General features: G+C 49.2%; 1 protein-coding gene across 1 annotated transcript in view; it reads right to left on the bottom strand.

The window, feature by feature from the left end:
- The window catches only part of LOC134983324 (uncharacterized), a 509,434-nt gene that overhangs the window by 8,367 nt on the left and 476,138 nt on the right, over positions 1–24,929 (bottom strand). The window contains exons 14-18 of the mRNA XM_063949039.1: positions 18,023–18,166; positions 7,235–7,426; positions 6,566–6,644; positions 6,350–6,447; positions 5,852–6,251 (exon numbers count right to left, since the gene is read on the bottom strand). Coding sequence (XP_063805109.1) covers positions 5,852–6,251; positions 6,350–6,447; positions 6,566–6,644; positions 7,235–7,426; positions 18,023–18,166 — 913 coding nt within the window. The remainder of the gene's footprint in view (positions 1–5,851; positions 6,252–6,349; positions 6,448–6,565; positions 6,645–7,234; positions 7,427–18,022; positions 18,167–24,929) is intronic.

Here is a 24,929-nt window from a genome sequence, read left to right as displayed (position 1 = left end):
TGAGGGTCCCTTGACCTGGCGCAATACCTTTTTAGCTTTTTGTTGAGGCGGGACGCCATCATGTCCACCTGTGGTTTTTCCCAACGGTTTACCAGCATCTGGAAGACTTCTGGATGAAGTCCCCATTCTCCCGGGTGGAGGTCGTGCCTGCTGAGGAAGTCTGCTTCCCAGTTGTCCATTCCCGGAATGAATACTGCTGTCAATGCTAGCACATGATTCTCTGCCCATCGGAGAATTCTTGTGGCTTCTGCCATTGCCCTCCTGCTTCTTGTGCCGCCCTGTCTGTTTACATGGGCGACCGCCGTGATGTTGTCTGACTGGATCAGCACCGGCCGGTTCTGAAGCAGGGGTCTTGCTTGACTTAAGGCATTGTAAATGGCCCTTAGCTCCAGAATATTTATGTGCAGCGATATCTCCTGAGCTGACCACAGCCCCTGGAAATTTCTTCCCTGTGTGACTGCCCATCAGCCCCGAAGGCTGGCATCCGTGGTCACCAGGACCCAGTCCTGTATTCCGAATCTGCGGCCCTCTAGAAGATGAGCCTTCTGCAGCCACCACAGCAGCGACACCCTGGTCCTTGCCGACAGGGTTATCCGCTGTTGCATCTGGAGATTGGACCCGGACCATTTGTCCAACAGGTCCCACTGGAACGTCCTTGCATGGAACCTTCCGAATGGAATTGCTTCGTATGAAGCTACCATTTTTCCCAGGACTCGTGTGCATTGATGTACCGACACCTTTCCTGGTTTTAGGATGTCTCTGACCAGAGATGACAATTCCTCTGCTTTTTCCACTGGAAGAAACACTCTTTTCTGGTCTGTGTCCAGAATCATTCCCAGGAACAGAAGACGTGTCGTCGGAACCAGCTGCGACTTTGGAATATTGAGAATCCAGCCGTGCTCTTGTAGCACTTCCTGAGAAAGTGCTACCCCCACTACCAACTGTTCCTTGGACCTCGCCTTTATCAGGAGATCGTCCAAGTACGGGATAATTGAAACACCTTTCTTGCGAAGGAGTATCATCATTTCGGCCATTACCATTCTGCCCCGCTATGCTACCGATACAGCAAGAAGGATCAACTACAGGACCTCTGTCGAACAAGACGGATTGAGTTTAATGCATCGGACACCAGAGCAGTCTTAATGGCAAAGCTAGCTGAATGGGACCAAGAACACCCTGGGCAGGAGGATGATGAGGACTGCATCCCAGAGCAGGCCGAGGGTCAAGGAACCACTGGAACCGCTACAACAGACCCTGCACTGGTCGTTGGAAGTACAGATCAGTTGCGGGAGTTGCTGGCAGCACTAGGGCAAGGAGCATCAATACTGGGAGCCGCATTGGGGGCGCAGACCGGTATAACCGCCCCGGCAGTGGCGGTAAGGCAGACCTCCCGGCTGAGGTATAATGAGGTCCCACCTTTTGATGAGGTCAGTTCGGATATTGATACTCATTTGCAGATGTTTGAATCTGTTATGATAATGCATGGAATTGAGGCAGCAGAGTGGCCTCGATATTTGGTACCCAGTCTGAGAGGGCGGGCACTGGAGGCATTCCATGCCCTGAGTCCAGAGCAGATCCTGGTATATGAGGAGGTACGGAGTGTGCTGCTTGCCAGATATGCTGTAACCGCTGAATCGTATCGCATAAAGTTCCGGTCTATGGCGCGGAAAGGAGATGTCTCATTTATAGAGTTCAATAACTTGCTGCGGAGGAACTGTGATAAGTGGCTGGCCGTGAAGAAGGCCCTTACTGTAGCAGACATTAAAAATGCTTTTATTTTGGAGCAGCTGCTAAACAAGATGCCTCCAGAGATCAGGGAGTGGGTGGCAGATCGGAACCCTACCACTCCGGAAAAAGCAGCACACCTAGCAGATGAGTTCACAGCTAACAGGCCTCGGTGGAGAGGTGCCAATACAGAGGAGAGGACAACCCTCCGACGGCCCCAGCAGGATCGTGAGCTACCATTGTTCCCCCACCGGCCGGCCCCAATACATACCCCAGCTTCCCTAGCCAGAAATTCAAGGTCTCGGGGACCAGCGTCACCTGCAAGCCGACGCTGCTACAACTGTGACCAGGTGGGGCATTTACTTCGTGACTGTACACGGGTAAGACGGCCATTCCCAGGTACCCAATCTGCCATGTCGCGGGTGGCTGTGTGCCACGAATCATTTGGAACGGGCGAGGTGGACTACTTTCCTGATGCGCCAGAGGCGGAGGAAGTAGCATACCAAGTAGAGGTGGTAGCAGCTATTGGGAAATCCACCCCGGATAATATGAAGACCCACCTACAACCTGTAAAAGTTAATGGGAAGGAGCTGCAAGGGTTGAGAGACTCTGGAGCTTCTATCACCCTTATACGGCCAGAATTAATTCCCCCCTGCCAGATACTGAAGAAAAGGAAAGTTAAAATTTCCATGGCAGGAGGGCAGATCACTGTAATACCTATGGCAAGGGTACACCTGGACTGGGGCCTGGACTCTGGAGAGGTAAATGTGGGACTTTTGGATGGATTACCCACTCACGTCATTCTGGGCAACGATCTGAGTGCTGGATTGGCTAGTTACTTTGTGGGAGCTATCACCCGAAGCCAAGCACAGGCATTGGAGACAGTGCATGAGGACCCTCTCATGCCAGCACCAGGAGTCTCTGTGGAAGTGACAGCCACAAACCCTGAACCGTTGGCGGTGAGTAACCCTGTACCAGACTTGCCTGACTGTGATGAGAATCTGGGGGAAGTAGATAGGGTAGCCTTTAGGGAAGCCCAACGGAACGACCCCTCCCTAGCTAGCCTCCGCAGGGCAGCGGGACGAACAGATTGGGGGCCTCAGGAGGATCGCATTATGAGAGAGGCAGGAGACTGACTAAGAAGTAATGTTCTGTCAGGAGCTCCAGGAGGGAATTGTCGTGTAGAATTGGATCACAGAAGTGTGCTGAGCTGTGTTATAACCTATTCTGTTAATAAACCACTGTTGGTTTTTCATCTACCACCGTGACTGAGTGATTTTGAACCCAATATCCTCACACCTTGGTAAAGACCCTCGGCGCCGTGGATAACCCAAACGGCAGCGTCTGGAACTGATAGTGACAGTCCTGTACCACAAATCTGAGGTACTCCTGGTGAGGAGGATAAATGGGGACATGAAGATACGCATCTTTGATGTCCAGGGAGACCATGTAGTCCCCCTCCTCCAGGCTTGCAATAACCGCTCTGAGCGATTCCATCTTGAACTTGAACCTTTTGATATAAGTGTTCAAGGATTTTAGATTTAAGATGGGTCTCACCGAACCGTCCGGTTTCGGTACCACAAACAGTGTGGAATAGTAACCCTTTCCTTGTTGAAGGAGGGGTACCTTGACAATCACGTGCTGTGAATACAGTTTCTGAATAGCCACCAACACTGCCTCCCTGGCAGAGGGAGTTGCCGGTAAGGCAGACTTTAGGAAACGGCGGGGGGGAGACTTCTCGAATTCCAGCCTGTACCCCTGAAGTACTACTTGAAGGACCCAGGGATCCACCTGTGAGAGAAACCACTGTGCGCTGAAATTTTTGAGACGGGCCCCCACCGTGCCCGGGTCCACCTGGGCAGCCCCAGCGTCATGCTGTGGACTTACCGGACGCAGGGGAGGACTTCTGCTCCTGGGAACTAGCTGTGTGTTGCAGCTTTTTTCCTCTACCTCTGCCTCTCGGCAGAAAGGAGGAGCCTCTAGCCCTCTTGCTTTTCTGGGGCCGAAAGGACTGTACCTGATAATACGGTGCTTTCTTTTGCTGTGGGGCAGTCTGTGGCAAAAAGGTCGATTTCCTAGCCGTAGCTGTGGACACGAGGTCCGAAAGACCATCCCCAAACAGTTCCACCCCTTTATAGGGTAGAACTTCCATGTGCCGCTTTGAGTCGGCATCACCGGACCATTGCCTAGTCCATAACCCCCGTCTGGCGGCAATGGACATAGCGCTTACTCGTGATGCCAGCCGGCAAATATCCCTCTGTGCATCACGCATGTATAAGACTGCGTCTTTTATATGCTCAAGCATCAGCAAAATATTGTCCCTATCCATGGTATCAATATTATCCAAAAGGGAATCTGACCATGCAGCAGCAGCACTGCACATCCAAGCTGATGCAATCGCTGGTCGCAATAAAATGCCTGAGTGTGTGTAAATAGCCTTTAGGGTATTTTCCTGCTTTCTATCAGCAGGTTCCTTCAGGGCGGCCGTATCCGGAGACGGTAGTGCCACCTTCTTTGACAAGCGTGTCAGCGCCTTGTCTACCCTAGGGGGTGTTTCCCAACGTGACCTATCCTCTAGCGGGAAAGGGTACGCTGCCAATAATCGTTTTGAAATTGTCAATTTCTTATCGGGGGAAGTCCACGCTTCCTCACACACCTCATTTAATTCCTCAGATGCAGGAAAAACTACAGGTAGTTTTTTCTCACCGAACAGAATACCCTTTTTTGTGGTACCTGGGGTATTATCAGAAATGTGTAAAACATTTTTCATTGCCTCAATCATGTAACGGGTGGACCTATTGGAGGGTACACTAGTCTCATCACCGTCGACACTGGAGTCAGTATCCGTGTCGACGTCTGTATCTATCACCTGAGGTAGCGGGCGTTTTAAGGCCCCTGATGACATTTGAGACGCTGGAACAGGCACAAGCTGTGTAGCCGGCTGTCCTATGTCGTCAAACCTTTTGTGTAAGGAGTTGACACTTTCACGCAATTCCTTCCATAAGTCCAACCACACCGGTGTCGACCCCTCAGGGGGTGACAACACATTCACAGGCATTTGCTCCGCCTCCACATCATTTTCCTCCTCATACATGTCGACACAGCAGCACCGACACCCAGCAGACACACAGGGAATGCTCTTACAGAGGACAGGACCCCACAAAGCCCTTTGGGGAGACAGAGGGAGAGTATGCCAGCACACACCAGAGCGCTATATATCACAGGGATATCACCTATAAAAGTGTGTTTTCCCCTTATAGCTGCATATATACTTATACTGCGCCTAATTTGTGCCCCCCCTCTCTTTTTTACCCTTTTCTGTAGTGCAGGACTGCAGGGGAGAGCCAGGGAGCTTCCTTCCAGCGGAGCTGTGAGGGAAAAATGGCGCCAGTGTGCTGAGGGAAAAGGCCCCGCCCCTTTTTCGGCGGGCTTTCTCCCGCTATTTTAATGTATCTGGCAGTGGTTAATATACACCTATATAGCCCCTGGGGCTATATATGGTGTTATTTTGCCAGCCAAGGTGTAATAATTGCTGCTCAGGGCGCCCCCCCCCAGCGCCCTGCACCCATCAGTGACCGCAGTGTGTGGTGTGCATGAGGAGCAATGGCGCACAGCTGCAGTGCTGTGCGCTACCTTGGAGAAGACAGAAGTCTTCAGCCGCCGAGTTTCTGGACCTCTTCTTGCTTCTAGCTCTGTAAGGGGGATGGCGGCGCAGCTCAGGGAACGGACGACGAGATCGGTGCCTGTGTTCGAACCCTCTGGAGCTAATGGTGTCCAGTAGCCTAAGAAGCCCAAGCTACCACCACTTAGGTAGGTTCGCTTCTTCTCCCCTTAGTCCCTCGATGCAGTGAGCCTGTTGCCAGCAGGTCTCACTGAAAATAAAAAACCTAAACTATACTTTCTTCTAGAAGCTCAGGAGAGCCCCTAGTGTGCATCCAGCTCAGCCGGGCACAGAAATCTAACTGAGGCTTGGAGGAGGGTCATAGGGGGAGGAGCCAGTGCACACCAGGTAGTCCTAAATCTTTCTTAGAGTGCCCAGTCTCCTGCGGAGCCCGTCTATTCCCCATGGTCCTTACGGAGTCCCCAGCATCCACTAGGACGTTAGAGAAATGTGTTTATTACTCACCTGTGCTGATATCTGTAGGGATCTCCTCCTCCTTACACTGCTGATCACCCCTCACATACATCTCTTCTTCTCCCTCTGTATCTTCTGTCTCTATATCAGTCACATACGTCTCTTCTTCTCCCTCTATATCTTCTGCCTTCATATCAGTCACGTATGTCTCTTCTCCTTCTATATCTTCTGCCTTTATATCAGTCACATACGTCTCTTCTTCTCCCTCTGTATCTTCTGCCTTCATATCAGTCACATACGTCTCTTCTTCTCCCTCTGTATCTTCTGCCTTCATATCAGTCACATACGTCTCTTCTTCTCCATCTATGTCTTTTGCCTTTATATCAGTCACATACGTCTCTTCTTCTCCCTCTGTATCTTTGATTTTAATATTATTTAATTGGGCTTCACCCTATGTAAACAAGACAAATATAATGACACACAGCTCCTCTACACAACATATAGTGACAGTCACTTTGGTTTATTGGGGAGACCCTATAGCCCACCTACCTGATCCTCCTGTGGGATCCTGTGATTCTCCTCTGTACAATCCTGGGTATACAGAGGACGGGGACATCTCTCTGAGATATCTCTGTTACTGGGTCCTTCTGTAGGAGACACACAGTGACTGAGTACAGTGTATATATGTGATTATCAGATGATGTGTGTATATAGTGGTCCCCATACCTGCTCTCCCCTGTACAATACATGACAGTCTCCTCTTACCCAGTGATGTGAGGGGCCGGTGATTCTCCATCATCATGTCCTTATACAGACCCCTGTGTTCCTCTATATACTCCCCCTCCTGCATGGAGACATAGACAGACAGTGACATCCTGACACCTTATAGGAACCTGACACACACAGTGATAGAGTCATCACCCAGACACATCCCCCGGTGTTACTGAAAAATGCCCCATTCCCAGCAGTCACCTCTCCAGTCATCACCCAGACACATCCCCTGGTGTTACTGTATAATGTCCCATTCCCAGCAGTCACCTCTCCAGTCATCACCAAGACACATCCCCCAGTGTTACTGTATAATGCCCCATTCCCAGCAGTCACCTCTCCAGTCATCACCCAGACACTTCCTCTGGTGTTACTGTATAATGCCCCATTCCCAGCAGTCACCTCTCCAGTCATTACCCAGACACATCCCCTGGTGTTACTGTATAATGTCCCATTCTCAGCAGTCACCTCTCCAGTCATCACCCAGACACATCCCCTGGTGTTACTGTATAATGTCCCATTCCCAGCAGTCACCTCTCCAGTCATCGCCCAGACACATCCCCTGGTGTTACTGTATAATGTCCCATTCCCAGCAGTCACCTCTCCAGTCATCACCCGGACACGTCCCCTGGTGTTACTGTATAATGCCCCATTCCCAGAAGTCACCTCTCCAGTCAGCAGCTGAATGATCTTGTTGGTGAGTTCCAGGATCTTTTGGTCATTGGGTCTCTCATGTATTAGTGAGTCAGGTGGAGGCACTGGGATGGGGCTCTGGGTTCTACTCAGACCTCCTGACACACAGGGATGGCTGTTGAGTATTTCACACTCATTGGATGTCTTCTTCACTACTGTGTAATCCTGAGTAATGGAGGAGACATCAAATATCAATATATACACTCCCAGACCCCCCCCCCTCGCCTCCCCAGGCATGTCCCTTTATTATTACTATAGATATAAGTGACTTCACAGTGACGCTTCTAAATCATCTCACCTCCCCAGTCATATCCCTGTATTATTTCTATAGATATGAGTGACGTCACTATGAAGCTCCAAAATCCCTTCACCTCCCCAGTCATGTCCCTGTATTAGGACTATAGATATTAGTGACGTCACTGTAATGCTCTCGGATCCCCTCACCTTCTCAGTCATGTCCCTGTATTACTACTATAGATAAAAGCAATGTCACTGTGTAGCTCCCAGATCCGCTAACCTCCCCAGTCATGGCCCTGTATAATTACTATAGATATGTGATGTCACATTGACGCTCCCAGATCCCCTCACCTCCCCAGTCATGTCCCTGTATTACTATTGATATAAGTGATGTCACTGTGACACTCACAGATTCCCTCACCTCCCCAGTCATGTCCCTGTATTATTACTATTGATATAAGTGATGTCACTGTGACACTCACAGATTCCCTCACCACCCCAGTCATATCCCTGTATTATTACTATAGATAAAAGTGACATTACTGTGACGCTCCCAGATCCCCTCACCCCACCAAGTCACATCTCTGTATTATTTCTACAGATATAAGTGAGGTCATTGTGACGCTCCCAGATCCCATTGTTAGGGTCTCCTGCCCTGTGCTGCCACCTCGTCATGGCAACCGGGAGACAAGTGCTAGCGGAGTAACCTGAGTGTAGCTGATACTCCAGTTCGGGTCTTTTGCTGTGCAGTGGTTACAGGCTCTGTGCACGGCAGGGGATCCGGTGCTGGTTTTTGTGCTCACATTCTGTGAGGTCTGAGTGGGGCGTGGACAGCACCTGCTATATAAACCCTCTTCTCAGGTTAGGCAGATGCTGCTGAATCTTTGTTGGTTAGTCAGTTCCTGAAAGTTAGCTAGTACTGTGTAACTTTGTATTTGTTTGTTGCTTACTGCAAATAGGCCTTGGGATTTGGTACTACACTCTGCCAATCCAGACCTAGCAGTAAGGCTGGAGTCAGTCGTTTAACCTGCTGGGGTTCTTTTGCTACTCTGTGAACCTAGCAAGTTTGCGGCTGCATTCTCAGACTTGCCTGCCAAAATCCTCTCTCACTGTGCAAGGTGTTCTGGTGTCAGTTTAGTGGCAGTAAGCTGAACCAGTGCACTGCAAGTGAGGACTAGGATTGTGGAGACTCTCCTTGTGTCTATTATTTCATCTATGACCAAGGAGTTTACTGCCACACCCGTTGGTAACCCTCTAGGGTTTTGCTGTTGCCCTTAGCAACAGCATTTCGGGTTCACTACGTATTTAATCACAACATCTCGCTTCTTTCCATCTGAGCATTCCTAATACTAGGGAGACACCCAGTTTCTTAGCCTTTGGGCTTCTCTGTTCACTTTGTGTTTATTTTGTTACCCTATCACCTTCTGTGTATGTAATGTCATATTCCCCAGTCTGTCTGTGAGTTAATTTGTTTTGCATCCCTCTCCATTCAGACACCAGTACATTCCTGCTGGCACTGGTGTGCATAACAGCCCTCACCTCCCCAGTCATATCATTGTATTATTACTATAGATATGTGACTTCACAGTGACGCTTCCAGATCCCCTCACCTCCCCAGTCATTTCCCTGTATTACTATAGATATGAGTGACGTCACTGTGATGCTACCAGATCCCCTCACCTCCCCAGTCACATCTCTGTATTATTACTATAGATATAAGTGACGTCACTGTGAAACTCCCAGATTCCCTCACCTCCCCAGTCACCTCCCTGTATTATTACTATAGATATAAGTGACATCACTGTGCCACACCCAGATCATCTTACCTCCCCAGTCATGTCCTTGTATTATTTTTATAGATATGTGACATCATTGCGCCTCTCCCAGATCCCCTCACCTCCCCAGTCATGTCCCTGTATTATTACTAAAGATATGTGACTTCAAAGTGATGCTCCCAGATCCCCTCACCTCCCCAGTCATGTCCCTGTATTATTACTATAGATGTGAGTCACAGTGACGCTCCCAGATCCCCCTCACCTCTCCAGTCATGTCCCTGTATTATTACTATAGATATAAGTGATGTCACAGTGACTCTCCCAGATCCCCTCACCTCCCCAGTCATGTCCCTGTATTACTAAAAATAAGTGATGTTAGTTATGCTACTATACTCCCTCACCTCCCCATTAATGTCCCTGTATTATTACTATAGATATAAGTGACTTCACAGTGACGCTTCTAAATCATCTCACCTCCCCAATCATGTCCCAGTATTATTTCTATAGATATGAGTGATGTCACTATGAAGCTCCAAAATCCCTTCACCTCCCCAGTCATGTCCCTGTATTATGACTATGGATATTAGTGACGTCACTGTAATGCTCTCGGATCCCCACACCTTCTCAGTCATGTCCCTGTATTACTAATATAGATAAAAGTCATGTCACTGTATAGCTCCCAGATCCGCTAACCTCCCCAGTCATGTCCCTGTATTATTGCTATTGATATAAGTGATGTCACTGTGACACTCACAGATTCCCTCACCTCCCCAGTCATATCCCTGTATTATAACTAAAGATAAAAGTGACATTACTGTGACACTCACAGATCCCCTCACCCCTCCCAGTCACATCTCTGTATTATTGATACAGATATAAGTGAGGTCATTGTGACGCTCCAAGATCTCACCTCCCCAGTCATGTCCCTGTATTATTACTATAGATATGAGTGACGTCACTGTGACGCTCCCAGATCCCCTCACCTCCCCAGTCATGTCCCTGTATTATTACTATAGATATGAGTGACATCACTGTGCCACTCCCAGGTCACCTTACCTCCCCAGTCATGTCCTTGTATTATTACTACAGATATGTGACATCATTGCGCCTCTCCCAGATCCCCTTACCTCCCCAGTCATGTCCCTGTATTATTACTATAGATATGTGACTTCACAGTGACGCTCCCAGATCCCCTCACCTCCCCAGTCATGTTCTCGTATTATTACAATAGATATAATTGATGTCACAGTGACAATCCCAGATCCCCTCAACTCCCCAGTCATGTCCCTGTATTATTACTATAGATGTGAGTCACTGTGACACTCCCAGATACCCTCACCCTCCTCAGTCATGTACCTGTATTATTACTATAGATATAAGTTAGGTCACTGTGACACTCCCAGATTCTCTCACCTCCCAAGTCACATCCCTCTATTATGACCACAGATATTAGTGATGTCACTGTGACGCTCCCAGATCCCCTCACCTCCCCAGTCATGTCCCTGTATTAGTACGATAGATATGTGATGTCACAGTGACGCTCCCAGATCTCCTCACCTTCCCAGTCATGTCCCTGTATTATTACTTTAGATATAAGTGATGTCACCGTGACACTCCCAGATACCCTCACTTCCCCAGCCATGTCCCTGAATTATTACTATAGATAAAAGTGACATCACTGTGATGCTCCCAGATCCACCCACCTCCCTAGTCACGTCCCTGAATTATTACTATAAATATGCTATGTCAAAGTGACGCTCCCAGATCCCCTCACCTCCCCAGTCATGTCCCTGTATTATTACTATAGATATAAGTTACATCACAGTGACGCTTCCAGATCCCCTCACCTCCCCAGTCATGTTCTCGTATTATTACAATAGATATAAATGATGTCACAGTGACAATCCCAGATACCCTCAACTCCCCAGTCATGTCCCTGTATTATTACTATAGATGTGAGTCACTGTGACACTCCCAGATCCCCTCACCCTCCCCAGTCATGTCCCTGTATTATTACTATAGATATAAGTTACATCACAGTGACGCTTCCAGATCCCCTCACCTCCCCAGTCATGTTCTCGTATTATTACAATAGATATAAATGATGTCACAGTGACAATCCCAGATACCCTCAACTCCCCAGTCATGTCCCTGTATTATTACTATAGATGTGAGTCACTGTGACACTCCCAGATCCCCTCACCTCCCCAGTCATGTCCCTGTATTATTACTATAGATATAAGTTACATCACAGTGACGCTTCCAGATCCCCTCACCTCCCCAGTCATGTTCTCGTATTATTACAATAGATATAAATGATGTCACAGTGACAATCCCAGATACCCTCAACTCCCCAGTCATGTCCCTGTATTATTACTATAGATGTGAGTCACTGTGACACTCCCAGATCCCCTCACCCTCCCCAGTCATGTCCCTGTATTATTACTATAGATATAAGTTACATCACAGTGACGCTTCCAGATCCCCTCACCTCCCCAGTCATGTTCTCGTATTATTACAATAGATATAAATGATGTCACAGTGACAATCCCAGATACCCTCAACTCCCCAGTCATGTCCCTGTATTATTACTATAGATGTGAGTCACTGTGACACTCCCAGATCCCCTCACCTCCCCAGTCATGTCCCTGTATTATTACTATAGATATAAGTTACATCACAGTGACGCTTCCAGATCCCCTCACCTCCCCAGTCATGTTCTCGTATTATTACAATAGATATAAATGATGTCACAGTGACAATCCCAGATACCCTCAACTCCCCAGTCATGTCCCTGTATTATTACTATAGATGTGAGTCACTGTGACACTCCCAGATCCCCTCACCTCCCCAGTCATGTCCCTGTATTATTACTATAGATATAAGTTACATCACAGTGACGCTTCCAGATCCCCTCACCTCCCCAGTCATGTTCTCGTATTATTACAATAGATATAAATGATGTCACAGTGACAATCCCAGATACCCTCAACTCCCCAGTCATGTCCCTGTATTATTACTATAGATGTGAGTCACTGTGACACTCCCAGATCCCCTCACCTCCCCATTAATGTCCCTGTATTATTACTATAGATATAAGTTAGGTCACTGTGACGCTCCCAGATTCCCTCACCTCCCAAGTCACGTCCCTCTATTATGACTACAGATATTAGTGATGTCACTGTGACACTCCCAGAACCCTTCACCTCCCCAGTCATGTCCCTGTATTAGTACGATAGATATGTGATGTCACAGTGACGCTCCCAGATCTCCTCACCTTCCCAGTCATGTCCCTGTATTATTACTTTAGATATAAGTGATGTCACAGTGACACTCCCGGATACCCTCACCTCCCCAGTCATGTCCCTGTATTATTACTATAGAGATAAGTTACATCACAGTGACGCTTCCATATCCCCTCACCTCTCCAGTCATGTTTCTGTATTATTACTATAGATATAAGTTGTTACTGTGAAGCTCCCAGATCCCCTCACCTCCCCAGTCATGTCCCTGTATTATTACTATAGATATAAGTGATGTCACTGTGATGCTGTCAGATTACCTCACCTCCCCAGTAATATACCTGTATCATTACTATAGATATAAGTGATGTCACAGTGAGGCTCCTAGATCCACTCACCTCCCCAGTCAGGTCGCTGTATTATTACTATAGATATATGATGTTACTGTGACACTCCCAGATCCCCCTTACCTCCCCAGTCATGTCCCTGTGTATTTCTATAGCTATATGTGACATCATTGTGACATTCCCAGATTCCCTCAACTCCCCAGTCATGTCCCTGTATTATTACTAAAAATAAGTGATGTCACAGTTACGCTACCATATTCCCTCACCTCCCCATTCATGTCCCTGTATTATTACTACAGATATAAGTGATGTCAGTGTGACACTCCCAGATCCACTCACCTCCCCAGTCATGTCCCTATAGTATTATTATTATTTTCTATTACATCCTTGAGGATGTTGGGGACACCAAAAGAACCATGGGATATAGACGGATCCACAGGAGACATGGGCACTTTAAGACTTTCAAAAGGGCGCGACCTGGCTCCTCCCTCTATATCCCTCCCCAGACTCAGTTTAGAAAATGTGCCCTGCGAGACGGAGGCACTCGGGGGAGCTCTTAGAGTTTCTCTGAAAAGACTTAATGTTAGGTTTTTTATTTTGGGGAGATCTGCTGGCTACAGACTCCCTGCTTCGTGGGAAAGAGGGGAGAGCAGTCTAGACCCACTTCTAATGAGTTTCAGGGCTCTGCTGCTGCTGACAGGATGCCTTCAGCTCCTGAGGGGAGACGAAAGCCAGGCTCTCCTGGATGCTCCCTCCCACAGCTTGCCGTCTCCCCTCTTCAAGCCAGAAGACAGGTGAGTATGTGAGGAAAAGACATCTTCTCTTCAACAAAGACGGCCTATAGAGGTATCGCGCAGCATAATTTGCTCAGTGCATGCCAGGCTCCCGGACTGTACACACCGCTGGGTGCAGGGTGCAGAGCGCTGGGGGGGGCACCCTGGGGAGCAAAAAATACCTCAAAAATAAGGCTGGCATATCTGTACAGTGCCCTGGCACTGCCTGCAAACCCCCGCCAGGATAAACATGTAAAAATAAGCAGGAAGAAGCGCTCCATGTTGGGGGCGGGGCTTCCTCCTCCAGGCTCACTCGGCGCCATTTCCTCCTCCAAGCAGCAGCGCTGGTCCTTCCTCACAGCAGACAAGTACCAGGGGCTATAAAAACGAGGGGGGGGGGGCAGATTATTTCTATACAGATATATAGCGCTGCAGCTCTGTGACACTTGAGGGTGTTTTCAGACCTGCACTTTGGCGCTGGGGTGTGAGCTGACTCCTTTCCTTTTGTTCCCTCACAGGCTTTCTTTTGGGTGCTGGTAGGGAGACAACATGTCTGAGGCAGAACTTTCCTCTCAGGGGGATAATTTATTGGGGACACCAAATGTTTTGGGGGTCCTGTCGGCACCGCCGATGGCTGATTGGTTAACTGCTTTAAATGCTAATGTTACACTGTTAAATCAAAAGTTTACTGAATCTGACTCTCAACTGCAGATTTGGAAGAGATCAGTAGATGACGCTTTATTACAAGGGTCACTGAAACGTAGTGTTGACCAATTAGATGACACAGATACCGACGCGGACTCTGATACCGGTGCCGATTATGCCGATTCTAGATTAGATCCTAAATTGGCTAAGAGTATTCAATATATGATTGTGGCTGTCAAAGACATATTACGTATTGACGAGGACCCCTTTACACCAGAAACGAGGGTCCTTATTTACAAAGAAAAGAGACGCTCGGTTTCTTTTCCTCCTTGTTTTGAACTAAATGACCTTTTTGATGGCATTTGGAATACACCAGATAAGAAATTTCTCATTCCTAATAGGACCAAGGTGGCGTACCCCTTTCCGGCAGCTGATAGGGATAAGTGGGAAACACCACCCACAGTAGACAAAGCCCTAGCACGCTTGTCAAAACAGGTAGCCCTCCCTGCGGCTCAGTCGATGACTCTTAAGGAGCCGGCTGATCGTAAGCAGGAGGCTACTTTAAAAGCTATTTTTACTACCACAGGGACGCAGCTTAGACCGCTTATTGCGTCAGCGTGGGTTAGTAGCACCATTGAAAAATGGGCTGAAAGTTTATCTGCTGATTTGGATAATCTGGATAGAGATAGCATCCTAGTGACGCTTGGTTATATCAGGGACGCGGCTGCGTACTTGAAAGAGGCTGCAAGAGATGCTGCCTCCTGGGTGCTAAGGATAATGCTATGTCTATTGCGGCTAGGCGTGCGCTATGGACTCATCAATTGAATGCTGACACGGATTCCAAGGAAAATAGGGAGTCCCTTCCCTTTCAGGGTGGGGAACTGTTTGGTGACGGCCTTACTAATTTAGTATCAGCGGCCACTGCGGGTAAGTCTACTTATTTACCTAATGCTCCTGCGCAACAGAAGAAACCGCACTATCAAATGCAGTGCTTTCGGCCCAACAAATATAGAAAAGGCCGAGGTAACTTCTTCCTTGCTACCAGAGGTAGAGGAAGGGGCAAGAGAACTCCCGCTTCCTCAAGTTCACAGAAGTCCTCCCCGGCTTTCGCCAAATCCACCGCATGACGCCGGGTCTCCCCTACAGGAGACCGCAGCGGTGGGGGCACGTCTAAGGCTTTTCAGTCAGGTTTGGGTTCGCTCAGACCTGGACCCTTGGGTGTTACAAATTGTGACCCAAGGGTGCAAACTGGAATTTCAAGACGTCCCCCCCCCCATCGTTTTTTCAAATCACCCTTACCAGTTTTGCTTCCAGACAGAGCTCTAGTCTTTGGAGCAATACAAAAATTATGTCAAAATCAGGTTGTGATCCCGGTCCCCGGGGAGCAACAAGGGGAAGGTTTTTATTCAAGCCTATTTGTAGTGCCATAGCCGGATGGCTCGGTACGACCAATCCTCAACCTAAAATCTCTAAATTTTTTCCTGAAGAAGTTCAAATTCAAGATGGAGTCTCTCCGAGCGGTGATCTCCAGCCCGGAGGAGGGGGAATTCATGGTGTCTTTGGACATAAAGGATGCCTACCTTCAGGTTCCCACTTATCCCCCTCATCAGAGTTATCTCAGGTGTGCAATCCAGGATACTCATTACCAATTTCAGACGTTGCCGTTTGGCCTGTCCACGGCTCCGAGGATTTTCACAAAAGTCATGGTAGAAATGATGGTTCTCCTCAGAAAAAGAGGAGTTACAATTATCCCGTACTTGGACGATCTCCTGATAAAGGTGAGGGCCAAGGAAAAACTGGTACAGGACATTACACTGTCTCTGTCGCTTCTACAACAGCACGGCTGGCTCTTAAACCTGCCGAAATCACAATTAGTTCCAACAACCCGGTTGGCATTTTTGGGTATGTTTCTGGACAAGGTCCAGCTGAGAGTGTTCCTCCCTCCGGAGAAAGCACTGGAAATTCAGAGTTTGGTAAAACTCATTCTGAAACTACCAACAGTCTCCATTCATCAATGCATTCGGTTGCTAGGGAAAATGGTGGTGGCATACGAGGCCCTCCAATTCAGGAGGTTCCATGCCAGAGTATTTCAGTGGAACCTGTTATACAAATGGTCTGGATCCCACCTCCATATGTACCGGAGGATAGTTCTATCCCCCAACACCAGGATCTCACTCCTGTGGTGGCTCCACAGCTCTCACCTCTTAGAAGGACACAGATTTGGGATCCAAGACTGGATCCTAGTGACCACGGATGCAAGTCTCTGAGGTTGGGGAGAAGTCACACAAGGGGTGACCTTCCAAGGAAGATGGTCAAGTCAGGAAACTCTTCTTCACATAAACGTGCTGGAGTTGAGGGCCATTTACAACGGCCTTCTACAAGCGGAGCATCTTCTTAGAAACCGGCCTGTCTTGATCCAATCGGACAATGTGACAGCAGTAGCGTACATAAACCGCCAAGGCGGCACAAAGAGCAGAACAGCAATGGCAGAAGCCACAAGGATTCTTCGGTAAAAGCCCATTCCACTAGAAAGGTGGGCTCGTCCTGGGTGGCTGCACGGTGGTTCTTTTGGTGTCCCCAACATCCTCAAGGACTTAATAGAAAACGGGATTTTAATACCTACCGGTAAATCCTTTTCTATAAGTCCATAGAGGATGTTGGGCGCCCGTCCCAGTGCGTACTGTATCTGCAGTTTAGTTCTGGTTACACACAGGTTGTGTTATGGTTTCTTTAGCTTGTTGCTGAATTTTGTTCATGTCCGTTGGCATGTGTTCAATTGAATGCCATGTTATTCGGCATGTTTATGGCGTGAGCTGGTATGATGCTCACCTTGTTTGTTAATTCCTTTCCTCAAAATGTCCATCTCTCCGGGCACAGTTCCAAACTGAGTCTGGGGAGGGATATAGAGGGAGGACCTGGGGGTCACGCCCCTTTGAAAGTCTTAAAGTGCCCATGTCTCCTGCGGATCCGTCTATATCCCATGGTTCTTTTGGTGTCCCCAACATCCTCTACGGACTTATAGAATAGGATTTACCGGTAGGTATTAAAATGATAGATATAAGTGAAGTCACTGTGATGCTCCCAGGTCCCCTCACCTCCCCAGTCATGTCCATGTATTATTACTATAGATATAAGTGATGTCACTGTGACACTCCCAAATACCCTCACCTCCCCAGTCATGTCCCTGTATTATTATTATAGATATAAATGAAGTCACTGTGATGCTTCCAGATCCCCTCACCTCCCCAGTCATGTCCCTGTATTATTATTATTATAGATATAAGTGAAGTCACTGTAGTGCTCACAGAATCCAACACCTCCCCAGTCATGTCCCTGTATTATTACTATAGATATGTGATGTCACTGTGACGCTCCCAGATCCCCACACCTCCCCAGTCATGTCCCCTTATTATTATAGATATAAGTTAGGTCACTGTGACGCTCCCAGATCCGTTCACCTCCCCAGGCATGTCCCTGTATTATTACTATAGATATGAGTTCACTGTGATGCTCCCAGATACACTCACCTCCCCAGTCATGTCCCGGTATTATTACTATAGATATAAGTGATGTCACTGTGACACTGCCAGATCCTCTCACCTCCCCAGTCATGTTCCGGTATTATTACTATAGATATAAGTGATTTCACTGTGACACTCCCAGATCCTCTCACCTCCCCAGTCATGTCCCTGTATTATTACTGTAGATTTGAGTTCACTGTGACGCTCCCAGATCCACTCACCTCCCCAGTCAGCAGGTAAATGATCTCCAGGGTGATATTTATTATCCTCTCAGTCCTGTGACTCCTGTCCTTGTCCATCCTTGGTGAATCAGAGAGAATACAGAAGGTGTGATGTGTAATAATTACTCCGTTCCTCACAGCTGGAGTTCTTTGGAATAAATATAATACATAAAACATATTGCACATGTAACATAGTAAATATGGAACAGAGTGGTCATTAAGTCTCCTATTTCCCCACAGCCATAAAGTCCTGGTCAGTGTCTCCGAGGTTCCTGTGACCCAGCCCCATAAGGCTGTACTGCATAGTGGGCCTGATCTAGAGTGTAGCGCTATTGCGGGTGGAGTCACAATTAGCTGATGTTCAGTACACTGTGAAGGGACAGGGTCTCCTGGAAAAGCGGCAGGAGCCAGGCAGGGGAAAGGTTGCAGGAGAAAGGCGGCAGGAGAAAGGCAAGGGAATGTCGGCCGGAGACAGGCAAGGGGTGGCAGGAGACAGGCAGGGGGAAGGCGGCTGGAGACAGGCAGGGGGAAGGCGGCTGGAGACAGGCAGGGGGAAGGCGGCTGGAGACAGGCAGGGGGGCGGCAGGGTGGGGGTGGCAGTAAACTGGCATGAGGCTGTAGGGTAGGTGGTGGCAGGAGACATGCATGGGAAAGGAGGCAGGAGACAGGCAGGGGAAAGGCGACCGGAAACAGACAGGGGAAAGACTGCGGGAGACAGACAGGGGAAAGGCGGCAGGAGGCAGACAGGGGAAAGGTGTCAGGAGGCAGGCAGGTGAAAGGCAGCCGGAGACAGACAGGGGAAAGGCAGCCGGAGACAGACAGGGGAAAGGCAGCCGGAGACAGACAGGGGAAAGGCGGCCGGAGACAGACAGGGGAAAGGCGGCCGGAGACAGACAGGGGAAAGTCGGCGGGAGACAGACAGGGGAAAGGCGGCAGGAGACAGACAGGGGAAAGGTGGCCGGAGACAGACAGGGGAAAGGCGGCAAGAGACAGACAGGGGAAAGGCGGCCGGAGACAGACAGCGGAAAGGTGGCAGGAGACAGACAGGGGAAAGGCGGCCGGAGACAGACAGGGGAAAGGTGGCCGGAGACAGACAGGGGAAAGGTGGCCGGAGACAGACAGGGGAAAGGTGGCCGGAGACAGACAGGGGAAAGGCGGCCGGAGACAGACAGGGGAAAGGTGGCCGGAGACAGATAGGGGAAAGGCGACAGGAGACAGACAGGGGAAAGGTGTCAGGAGACAGGCAGGTGAAAGGCAGCCGGAGACAGACAGGGGAAAGGCAGCCGGAGACAGACAGGGGAAAGGCAGCCGGAGACAGACAGGGGAGCAGCCGCATGGAGTAACATGAGATGGGGCTCGGACGGGGTCAGCAGCAGCAGCCACGAGCGGGGTACAGTGCCAGCTGCCTGCAGGCTATAACCCGGCCCTCCCATACCAGAGGCTTCTGCCATGCTACACCCGCAGCCCCCTGCCTCCTATCCACACCCTCTGCAGCCTAGGAAGGATGAGCTTCTGGGAACCCCCTGAGGCGGATGAGCGAGGAAGCCCCCTGGAGGAGTAAGTGCCGCACTCTGTGCCTGCTTCTAGATGCTGCCCGCCCCTACTTGCTGCATGGGTGCAGATGTTGGCAGCGCACACAGCATGAAAAAACAAGGTTTGTTGGCGATGGGCAGGTCTGTGATGGAATACACCTTAGGATTAGCAGCCACCTGGAGAGGGGTAGCCGGCCTCCTCAAACAGAGACAAATGTGGGGAATACCAGGTAGGCGCTCTATCCAAATGATGCAACCAAAAAATAATGAAAAAATAAGAATTTACTTACCGATAATTCTATTTCTCGTAGTCCGTAGTGGATGCTGGGAACTCCGTAAGGACCATGGGGAATAGCGGCTCCGCAGGAGACTGGGCACAAAAGTAAAGCTTTAGGACTACCTGGTGTGCACTGGCTCCTCCCCCTATGACCCTCCTCCAAGCCTCAGTTAGATACTGTGCCCTGACGAGCGTACACAATAAGGAAGGATTTTGAATCCCGGGTAAGACTCATACCAGCCACACCAATCATACCGTACAACTTGTGATCTGAACCCAGTTAACAGCATGATAACAGAAGGAGCCTCTGGAAAGATGGCTCACAACAACAATAACCCGATTAGTTAACAATAACTATGTACAAGTATTGCAGACAATCCGCACTTGGGATGGGCGCCCAGCATCCACTACGGACTACGAGAAATAGAATTATCGGTAAGTAAATTCTTATTTTCTCTGACGTCCTAGTGGATGCTGGGAACTCCGTAAGGACCATGGGGATTATACCAAAGCTCCCAAACGGGCGGGAGAGTGCGGATGACTCTGCAGCACCGAATGAGGGAACTCCAGGTCCTCCTCAGCCAGAGTGTCAAATTTGTAAGATTTTACAAAAGTATTTGACCCTGACCAAGTAGCAGTTCGGCAAAGTTGCAGAGCCGAGACCCCTCGGGCAGCCGCCCAAGATGAGCCCACCTTCCTTGTGGAATGGGCTTTTACAGATTTTGGCTGTGGCAGGCCTGCCACAGAATGTGCAAACTGAATTGTACTACAAATCCAGCTCGCAATAGACTGCTTAGAAGCAGGAGCACCCAGCTTGTTGGGTGCGTACAGGATAAATAGCGAGTCAGATTTTCTGACTCCAGCCGTCCTGGAAACATATATTTTCAGGGCCCTGACAACGTCCAGCAACTTGGAGTCCTCCAAGTCTTTAGTAGCCGCAGGTACCACAATAGGCTGGTTCAGGTGAAAAGCTGAAACCACCTTAGGGAGAAACTGAGGACGAGTCCTCAATTCTGCCCTGTCCATATGAAAAATCAGATAAGGGCTTTTACAGGATAAAGCCTCCAATTCTGACACCCGCCTGGCCGAAGCCAGGACCAACAGCATGACCACTTTCCACGTGAGATATTTTAAATCCACCGTTTTAAGTGATTCAGACCAATGTGATTTTTGGAAATTCAAAACAACATTTATATCCCAAGGTGCCACTGGAGGCACAAAAGGAGGCTGTATATGTAGCACTCCCTTAACAAACGTCTGGACTTCAGGCACTGAAGCCAGTTCTTTTTGAAAGAAACTCGACAGGGCCGAAATCTGAACCTTAATGGATCCCAGTTTGAGGCCCATAGACACTCCTGCTTGCAGGAAATGCAGGAATCGACCCAGTTGAAATTCCTCCGTTGGGGCCTTTTTGGCCTCGCACCACGCAACATATTTCCGCCCGATGCGGTGATAATGTTTTTCGGATACATCCTTTCTGGCTTTTATCAAAGTAGGGATGACTTCGTCTTGAATGCCTTTTTCCTTTAGGATCCGGCGTTCAACCGCCATGCCGTCAAACGCAGCCGCGGTAAGTCTTGGAACAGACAGGGTCCCTGCTGGAGCAGGTCCCTTCTCAGAGGTAGAGGCCACGGGTCCTCTGTGAGCATTTCTTGAAGTTCCGGGTACCAAGTCCTTCTTGGCCAATCCGGAGCTACGAGAATAGTTCTTACTCCTCTCCGCCGTATAATTCTCAGCACCTTGGGTATGAGAGGCAGAGGAGGGAACACATACACCGACTGGTACACCCATGGTGTCACCAGAGCGTCCCCAGCTATTGCTTGAGGGTCCCTTGACCTGGCGCAATATCTGTCTAGTTTTTTGTTGAGGCGGGACGCCATCATGTCCACCTTTGGTTTTTCCCAACGGTCTACAATCATGTGGAAGACTTCTGGGTGAAGTCCCCACTCTCCCGGGTGGAGGTCGTGCCTGTTGAGGAAGTCTGCTTCCCAGTTGTCCACTCCCAGAATGAACACTGCTGACAGTGTTATCACATGATTTTCCGCCCATCGGAGAATCCTTGCAGCTTCTGCCATCGCCCTCCTGCTTCTTGTGCCGCCCTGCCTGTTTACGTGGGCGACTGCCGTGATGTTGTCCGACTGGATCAGCACCGGCTAACCTTGAAGCAGAGGTCTTGCTTGGCTTAGGGCATTGTAAATGGCCCTTAGCTCCAGGATATTTATGTGAAGTGAAGTCTCCAGGCTTGACCACAAGCCCTGGAAATTCCTTCCCTGTGTGACTGCTCCCTAGCCTCGCAGGCTGGTATCCGTGGTCACCAGGACCCAGTCCTGAATGCCGAATCTGCGGCCCTCTAGAAGATGAGCACCCTGCAACCACCACAGGAGAGACACCCTTGTCTTTGGTGACAGGGTTATCCCCCGATGCATCTGAAGATGCGATCCGGACCATTTGTCCAGCAGGTCCCACTGGAAAGTTCTTGCGTGGAATCTGACGAATGGAATTGCTTCGTAAGAAGCCACCATTTTTCCCAGAACCCTTGTGCATTGATGCACTGACACTTGGCCTGGTTTTAGGAGGTTTCTGACTAGCTCGGATAACTCCCTGGCTTTCTCCTCCGGGAGAAATACCTTCTTCTGAACTGTGTCCAGAATCATCCCCAGGAATAGAAGACGTGTCGTCTGGATCAGCTGCGATTTTGGAATATTGAGAATCCAACCGTGCTGCTGCAACACTACTTGAGATAGTGCCACCCCGACCACCAACTGTTCCCTGGATCTTGCCCTTATCAGGAGATCGTCCAAGTAAGGGATAATTAAAACTCCCTTTCTTCGAAGGAGTAGCATCATTTCGGCCATTACTTTGGTAAAGACCCGGGGTGCCGTGGACAAACCAAACGGCAGCGTTTGAAACTGATAGTGGCAGTTCTGTGCCACAAACCTGAGATACCCTTGGTGAGAAGGGTAAATTGGGACATGGAGGTAAGCATCCTTGATGTCCAGAGACACCATTGTAAGTGCTCAATGACTTTAGATTTAAAATGGGTCTCACCGAGCCGTCCGGCTTCGGTACCACAAATAGCGTGGAATAATACCCCTTTCCTTGTTGCAGGAGGGGTACCTTGATTATCACCTGCTGGGAATACAGCTTGTGAATAGCTTCTAATACCGCCTCCCTGTCGGAGGGAGTCGTCGGTAAGGCAGACTTTAGGAAATGGCGAGGGGGAGACGTCTCGAATTCCAATTTGTACCCCTGAGATACTACCTGAAGGATCCAGGAGTCCACCTGTGAGCGAGCCCACTGTGCGCTGAAATTTTTGAGACGGGCCCCCACCGTACCTGAGTCCGCTTGTAGAGCCCCAGCGTCATGCTGAGGACTTGGCGGAAGCGGGGGAGGACTTCTGTTCCTGGGAATTGGCTGTTTATTGCAGCCTTTTTCCTCTCCCTCTGCCACGGGGCAGAATTGAGGAGCCTTTTGTCCGCTTGCCCTTATGAGGCCGAAATGGACTGCGCCTGATAATATGGCGTCTTCCTATGCTGAGAGGCTACCTGGGGTACAAACGTGGATTTCCCAGCAGTTGCTGTGGACACTAGGTCTGATAGACCTACCCCAAATAACTCCTCCCCTTTATAAGGCAATACTTCCATATGCCTTTTAGAATCGGCATCACCCGACCACTGCCGCGTCCATAAACCTCTTCTGGCGGATATGGACAGCGCACTGACTCTTGATGCCAGTCGGCAAATATCCCTCTGTGCATCACGCATGTATATAAATGCATCTTTTAAATGTTCTACAGTTAGTAATATACTGTCCCTATCAAGAGTATCGATATTTTCAGTCAGGGAGTCAGACCAAGCCACCCCAGCACTGCACATCCAGGCTGAGGCGATCGCTGGTCGCAGTATAACACCAGTATGTGTGTATATACATTTTAGGATAGTCTCCTGCTTTCTGTCAGCAGGATCCTTAAGGGCGGCCGTATCCGGGGACGGTAGCGCCACTTGTTTGGACAAGCGTGTGAGCGCTTTATCCACCTTAGGGGGTGTTTCCCAACGTGCCCTATCCTCTGGCGGGAAAGGGTACGTTGCCAATAACCTTTTAGGAATTATCAGGAGAAACCCACGCTTCATCACATACTTCATTAAATTCCTCAGATGCAGGAAAAACTACAGGTAGTTTTTTCTCACCAAACATAATACCCTTTTTAACGGTACCTGTTGTACTATCAGTAATATGTAAAACAGTTTTTATTGCCTCAATCATGTAACGTGTGGCCCTACTGGAAGTTACATTCGTCTCCTCGTCGTCGACACTGGAGTCAGTATCCGTGTCGACGTCTGTATCTGCCATCTGAGGTAGCGGGCGTTTTAGAGCCCCTGATGGCCTTTGAGACGCCTGGACAGGCCCAAGCTGAGTAGCCGGCTGTCCCATGTCATCAAACTTCTTATGTAAAGAGTTAACACTTTCACGTAATTCCTTCCATAAGCCCATCCACTCAGGTGTCGACCCCCTAGGGGGTGACATCTCCACTACAGGCAATTGCTCCGCCTCCACATAATTTTCCTCTTCATACATGTCGACACAGCAGTACCGACACACAGCACACACCCAGGGAATGCTCTGATAGAGGACAGGACCCCACTAGCCCTTTGGGGAGACAGAGGGAGAGTATGCCAGCACACACCAGAGCGCTATATATATATGTAGGGATAACACTATATAGAGTGTTTTTCCCCTTATAGCTGCTGTATATAGTTATACTGCGCCTAATTAGTGCCCCCCCTCTCTTTTTAACCCTTTTCTGTAGTGCAGGACTGCAGGGGAGAGTCAGGGAGACGTCCTTCCAGCGGAGCTGTGAGGGAAAATGGCGCCCGTGTGCTGAGATAGGCTCCGCCCCCTTCTCTGCGGACTTTTCTCCCGCTTTTATCTGTAATCTGGCAGGGGTTAATATACATCCATATAGCCCTGGAGCTATATGTGATGTAACTTTAGCCAGCCAAGGTGTTTTTATTGCTTCTCAGGGCGCCCCCCCCCAGCGGCCTGCACCCTCAGTGACCGGTGTGTGAAGTGTGCCTGAGGAGCAATGGCGCACAGCTGC

Source organism: Pseudophryne corroboree (assembly GCF_028390025.1).
Source record: "Pseudophryne corroboree isolate aPseCor3 chromosome 3 unlocalized genomic scaffold, aPseCor3.hap2 SUPER_3_unloc_12, whole genome shotgun sequence".
Taxonomy (NCBI): Eukaryota; Metazoa; Chordata; class Amphibia; order Anura; family Myobatrachidae; genus Pseudophryne; species Pseudophryne corroboree.
This window is presented reverse-complemented; position numbering and strand designations above follow the sequence as displayed.